The sequence below is a fragment of the Myotis daubentonii genome, chromosome 5 (genome assembly GCF_963259705.1).
Source record: "Myotis daubentonii chromosome 5, mMyoDau2.1, whole genome shotgun sequence".
NCBI classification, from domain to species: domain Eukaryota; kingdom Metazoa; phylum Chordata; class Mammalia; order Chiroptera; family Vespertilionidae; genus Myotis; species Myotis daubentonii.
Genome location: NC_081844.1, coordinates 76,187,030 through 76,193,593, shown reverse-complemented (window position 1 = coordinate 76,193,593; position 6,564 = coordinate 76,187,030). Strand labels below are relative to the sequence as shown.

The 6,564-nt window shown below is 54.2% G+C and overlaps 1 protein-coding gene across 1 annotated transcript; it reads right to left on the bottom strand.

Annotated features, from left to right (window-relative positions):
• Positions 1-316: 316 nt before the first annotated feature.
• Positions 317-2,160, bottom strand: CSF2 (colony stimulating factor 2). The gene is made up of 4 exons (XM_059695334.1): positions 2,002-2,160; positions 1,863-1,904; positions 1,133-1,258; positions 317-424 (listed from the first exon to the last, which is right to left on the bottom strand). The coding sequence occupies exons 1-4, from the start codon at positions 2,158-2,160 to the stop codon at positions 317-319; spliced, it is 435 nt and encodes a 144-aa protein (XP_059551317.1).
• Positions 2,161-6,564: the final 4,404 nt, after the last annotated feature.

Here is a 6,564-nt window from a genome sequence, read left to right as displayed (position 1 = left end):
CTGCACAAATAAGAACAGAATTTTAATAATTTATTATTATGGTAAAATATCTTGAATAAATATGAAGTAGGAGCATAAATAAATAAATAAATATTAAAATACATAAATATATAAATAAATATTAATGGTCCCTGCCAGTGTAAAAATCCTCCACCCAGATATGGGTCAGCATGACTCAGCGCACGTCTGTGGCCCCATGGCCTGGCTCATCCTGTGGTCCCTCCAAAGTGAAGATCCTGAGTTTCAGCTCTTTGTGGGTAGGAGGACAGCGATCTGCGAGGTAAGGTCTCAGGGCTGGCTCCTGGACTGGCCTGCCTCACTTCTGGACTGGCTTCCAGCAGTCAAGGGGGGTGATAAGTAGAAAATCATTCAGGTTCTCTTTGAAAATTTCGAAAGTGGTATTGTGGATTGCACAGGAAGTTTCCTTAAAGAGAAAAAGAAAACTTGAGTCTAGGCGTGAGTGGGTAATGTGGGGGAGAGCACCAGCGTATTTATGTGTCTCTTAGGACTCAGAGGTCAGAAGGCCCGTCTGGGGTCTGCCTGCTTACTGGACAGGTGACATGTGTGTCACCCGAAGTTGGGACCAGGGACCTGACAAAGTGCTGGAGGCTGGTCTGCTGGACAGTTGGGCCACTGGCTTTTTGGTCCCAGGCCAGGACAGAGCAGCTTGGCTGAGGCTGGCTCCAAACACCCAGAAAGAGCAGGAATACACAGCTCTGTTCCCACAAGAAAGAAATGGTTGGACTTTGTACATCCTGATATGCTTCCATCCTTGCTCCCATGCATCCAGGAACCCCATCAGGGCCCAGGGGAAGGTCGCGTCGGGAGGTGGCACCTGGGCTCTGGAATTTCCTCTGTATCTTTTCCACCCATGCCTGACACTGAGTTTCCTTGGGATTGCCTCAACGTGACAAGAGCAGAGCAGCTGCCACTAGGGGGCGCTGTGGACTCTGGAGCTCCAGACTTGAACTCCTTGAGCCTGAAATAAGGGCTGGGCTGCTCTAATTACAAATCTGTTAACACAGATTCCCTTTGGTGTCCCGAACAGCCACACCCAAAGGTCTCCCCTCCACAGTCCTCCATCCTCCTAGACCAAGACCTTCCCGTTTGGGGCCCTGACACAGGCACTTACCAGGGTAGGGGGACAGTGCTGCTTGTAGTGGCTGGCTATCAAGGTCAAGGAACCCTCGAGCCTGGTGAGGCTGCCCCGAAGGCCCTTCATAAACACCTCCAGGCGGGTCTGCAGGCATGTCGGCTCCTATGGAAAATGTCCAGGACTTGGTAAGCAGTGGCCAAGTGCCCTCCCCGTCACTCCGTGTTCTCATCCCTGTCCCCTAAGAGTAGAGCCTGGGAGGTCCGAGCTAGTCTCAGGCAGGTCCAGTCATATATGCTGCCCTGCCCTCTGTCCACTGCAGGCACCAATCTGCCTCCACCTCACCACTCAGCTCAGGCCACCCTCAGCCCACACAGCATATTCCCTTGGCCTGGCATCTCAAGAGGGCCCCAGCCCTTAGAAAAGGAGGTCACTACCCCACTTTTCAGGGAAAAGGGGGCAGGGCATCGCCTGGACCCCTCTGTGCCCCTCTGTAGCCAGCACTAAGCCCACAGTCCCTGCTTACCCACCTGTCCCTGGTGACCCCTGGCCCCTTGAATGCTAGGTTTGTCCATGGCTGCTCAGATAATAAGGCAGCTCTTGTGACTGCCACAGAGGCAAGGCCAGTGCCTTCTGAGCACACCTTCTTCTGGCAGCCAGCTGACTGGAGGGGAAGTGGACCACCTTGTGAGAATCCATTTAACATGGAGCCACCTCTCCCCCAAAGGCAAAGGTCTCTGGGAAGGTGAGTCAGAGAAGAGAATCTTACCTGGGGGTTAAACACTTCGGAGATGACTTCTACTGTTTCATCCTATAGAAAAGTAAAATGCAGTGTTATGAAGCTGACAGCAAGGGCTCGTCCAGGCCAGGGGGTTTGGCCCAGGCACAACCCTCGTTCCCTCACTCACCATCACAGCAGCAGGCTCATTGCTCTGTTTCAGAAGTCTCAGGGCTTCTTTAATGGCTTCCACATGTAGAAAGGGCCGGGTGACGGGGCTGGGTGGGTGGGTGGGTGCGGAGATACTGCAAACCACAGTGCCCAGGAACAGCAGGTTCTGCAGCCACATCCTCCTGAGGACTTTAGCCTTTCTCTCTGAATACTGGGCTCACTGGCAAAAGAGCTTTTATATGCAGTTAGAGGAAATGATTAATGGTGACCACAAAACTCCAGGGAGGTGGGGGAACTACCTGAACTGTGGAATCTCCTGGCTCTTATCAGCTTCACGTGGGAAAGGTGAGCCTTCCCCCAGGTGGTCACCATCGGGGGTTTTCATTAATGAGCCATTCCAAGAATTTGCAGCCCACCCACCAGCCTCCTTGAGCACGCTCTAGACCAGGGGTCCTCAAACTACGGCCCGCGGGCCACATGCAAATACAAATATTGTATTTGTTCCCGTTTTGGTTTTTTACTTCAAAATAAGATATGTGCAGTGTGCATAGGAATTTGTTCATAGGTGTTTTTTTTAAACGATAGTCCGGCCCCTCCAACGGTCTGAGGGACAGTGAACTGGCCCCCTGTTTAAAAAGTTTGAGGACCCCTGCTTTAGACCTCCCTAGGCGGTCTGGCAGCCCGCTGAGCCTACCCCCTCCATCTGAGGGGCCTCCCAGCACAGCTTGGACTTCCTGGCCTGGAGTGGCCGGAGGAGTCTGGGAGACACTGGATCTAGCTACTACTCCCAAGCTCCCCATCCCGCCTGTTATCCCAAGAGGCATTTGGGCTGGCTGTGCCCACCCTGGTGTCCATTCCAATCCCAGCCTCCCCTTCACCCCCCGGAGCCCTCCGCTCTGACCACAGTGAGAGATTTGAGTGTGAGGAGGACTCTCACTGCCCCACTCTCCACCAGGCAGATTCCAGTCAAATTGCTCACCTCAGTTCCAACCGAGGACCCAGAGCAGTTGATAAGCTCTGCTCAGCCAGGGTCCTCTTCCCTACAGACCCTGTGAGCAGAGGAAACGCCAACCATGCAGCTGCTCTGTTCTTGTCAGAGGTGAGGCAAACCCAGAGGGACTGCGGAGTGTTCCTTCACAGTGAGATCCCGTCTGACAGCCAGTCCTGGCTAATGCAGCCCACGGTGAACCCCGAAGCTGCAGAGGTGAGCTGGGGCTCTCAGCTGGAGTGGGACCCTGAGCACGAATCCTGGCTCCAGCACACCTGGTTGAGTGACTCTTCCCTCAGTGCCGAGAGCCTCACCTCCCTCTGAGGTGGGCAGGGCCCTCCTACCTAGTCCCCGCAGGCACCAGGAGCTTCTGGGGCTGGCGGTGGGGTCGCGGCCGCGTCCACACCAGGTACAGGGAACAACGTTCTCTCTAACAAGGTCTCCCAGGCTTAATTTCCTAAATGGCCTCCAGCTCCAGGGGCCTCTCCGTGGAACAGGAACTGTTTCTGGAAAAGCCACAGGCTCTTGAGGGGCTGACAAGTGTTTGCTTTTCACAATGGAGTTTGGAGAGGATAGCACGAGGTTAGTTTTGTGGGTTTTTTTTCCAATTAAAGTATAGTGGGCATATAATATTGTATGAGTTTCAGATGTACGAAAATTATTTGACATTTACATGCCTTATGACGGGATCGTAACATTAAATCTAGTACCCATTTGGCAACACACAAAATGATTGCGATATTGACTGTATTTCCTATGCTGTACATTACACCCTGTGACTTACTTTATAACTGAAAGTTTGTACCTCTTATTTCCCTTCACCTTTTTCATTCACCTCCCCACCACCACCCAAGACAGCATGCATTTGTGTTTGCTGCCCACACTGAGTTTCATGGCCGTGGGGGTGTGGGTCCACATGCATACATTTCTGGGTGTCTGTGTGCCCATGTGATTGGATGCGTCTGTAAATACAGGTGCATGGGGGGGGGTGTATATTTTATAGGCGGTCATCTGTGTGAGCCCCCATGCCATGCCACTCTGATATGGGAGAAGCTCCCCACACTGGGTGTGATGTTTCTGGGCCCCAGGGGCTGATTTGGCCTAGACTGATGGGGTCAGACACAAGCCAGAGCAACATGCGGGACTCAGTGGGCAGCCCTTGACAGCAGGTTGAACTCATGGTCTGAGTACTGTGGCCTTGGAAAGTAACTACGAGACGGGAGGGTTGCTACCCTTGCACAGGAAAGCCAGGCCTTCGTCCTCCGGACCCCATTGGGTTCCTGCCAGGATCTGGGGGCCACCATAAGGCCAGCCCTGCCTTTCTGAACATCCTAGAGGGCCAGGCTGGCGGGGGGGCGGGGGGGGGGGTGGTGGAGGGAGAGTGTAGCATGTCTAGGCCCTGGCCCTTCTACCTCTGAGGCCTCGGCTCAGCCCTTCCCAAGGAGCTCTCAGGGGCACAAGGGGAATCAAGGACACTAGACGCCACAGAGTGGAGGTCTGTGTCAGACGAGCCCCGGAGGCTCGGTGGTGGGGAGTGGGGTCCACAATTCGCGACTAAGCTGATGACCAGGGAGGCAGAGAGCTGGTGTAATCCCCCTGAGATGGAAGGTCACTTTTCTCCAGGAAATGAGTTGATAGTTAGTCAACAGATTTGTCCAATCAGCACCAGGCCCTGTTCTGCTGGGAGGTGGATGGGACTTTCCCACTGGTCCTCACATCTGGCCCTGAGGACCTCTCAATCTGGTGAGGGAGACAGACAGCAGTGGACACTCCCATTGTGTAGTGCAGGCTTGGGGGGGGGGGGGCGGGAGTTCAGAGCTGAGGAATCCCCAGGAAAACAGGTCTCCCATCTTGGGGGTCCAAGGGCCAGAGAGCTTCCCAGGAGATGCTGCCTCCCACCGCACCCTGAAAGGGCAAGCAGAGTAGGTGGGCAAGTCAGGTTGTGGGACGGGGGGGAGGATAGGGGGAAAGTCCTTAGGGCACAGAGAAGCAGCGGGTTTTAGGAGCAGGTGTGGTTAAGATGAAGCAGGCTCCAGAGAGATTTAGAAGGTAGAATTGTGATAGGACATGGTGGTGTAATGGACTCATTCATTCAGTATTTACTGAACACCTACTAGGTTCCCAGCAAGGGAGGGGGATACAAAATGGTGGAAAACCGACAGGGTCCTGCCTTTATGGACTTTGTAGCCCTGTCGATGAAGGAGCAAGATTAATCTACTTACCCCCCTCCCCAAAGGTGCTTCTGGATATAAGTAAGAAGAGTTAGGCCCAGCCAGCATGGCTCAGTGGTTGAGCATCCACCTATGAACCAGGAGCTCACGGTTCAATTCACAGCCAGGGCACATGCCCATGTTGCAGGCTCGATCCCCAGTGTGTGGGGGTGTGCAGGAGGCAGGCGATCAATGATTCACTCTCATCACTGATGTTTCTATCGCTCTCTCCCTCTCCCTTCCTCTCTGAAAAAAAAAAAAAAAAAAGTTATATAAAAAGAGGTAGAACCACTGTCTAAGTGCCTAAGTTGGGGACCCAGGGGACAAAGGAGCGGGTCTGCAGGGTCTATGGGCCCATGAAAAGGTTTAGTAGGCTGCATGTGCAGGGCCAGACCTGGGTCCGTGTCCAAGCGGTCACTAAGGCCACAGAAGGCCATTCAGGAAGAAGGGCTGACTGAAGGCCGGAAAAGAAGCAGGGGCCTGATAGCTGGTCAGAGGGCTGCCAGTGGTCAAGGCCCTGGGCAGGCAGGACAAGGGGGGAGCACAGGAGCCATTGCAGAGGTCCACGCCCACAGTGTGCCCTATGGGCGCCAAAGTCAGCACGCAAAGGATAGAGGCCGGCTATGGGTTTGGCGCTGAGGTTCGTGGGCAGCCACATATCTTTCTTCTGGAAAGATGACATCAGGGCTGAGGCCATTACACGGGCAGGCATTCCTAGATTGCACCGCATGGAAAGTGGCAGTGATACCATCTAGCGGGTGCGCTGACTCAGGGGCCCCAGTGGGACTGTGGGAGGGCGGGGGCAGGACCATGATGGTTAGGCAGTGTGACTCCTCTTGGGCCCCCTTACACCAGGGCCAGGAGAAAACCCTCTGGAAGGATTTTTTTTTTATGAATTTCCCTCCTACAGGTTCTAGAGGAAACGGGCTTGTAGCTACCACAGGATCCTTATCACAAAGGAAGCTATCATAAGGGGAAGGAAACAGGCCTCCGAGTGCCTTGTGTCCCGTGGGACCTCTGCACAGGCATCTCAGCTGACCTCACTCTCCCTGGGCCTGCCACCCTTTGGTGGGGCCTTGGTACTGGTGGCCCTCCCAGTCCACACGGTCAATGGTGCAGACAGTATTTGAGCCTATATCCATCCTTGCTTCCCCAATGTCTTCTGCTCTCTCAGGGATCAGAAAACCAGGCAATGCTGGTCACCTGGCTAGACCAGCAGAGGGACGTCCCCCTCAGGACAGCTGTAAAGGGAGACTGCTGCAGGTGTTGGCAGAGAAACTAGAGTGGCCTGTGACTGTCCCAGGGAAGCCCAAAGGCAGAATTTCCACAGCAGAGCCTGCCACCCAGGCTTCTCTCTGTCTCAGGCTTGGGCTCTCCACCTCTG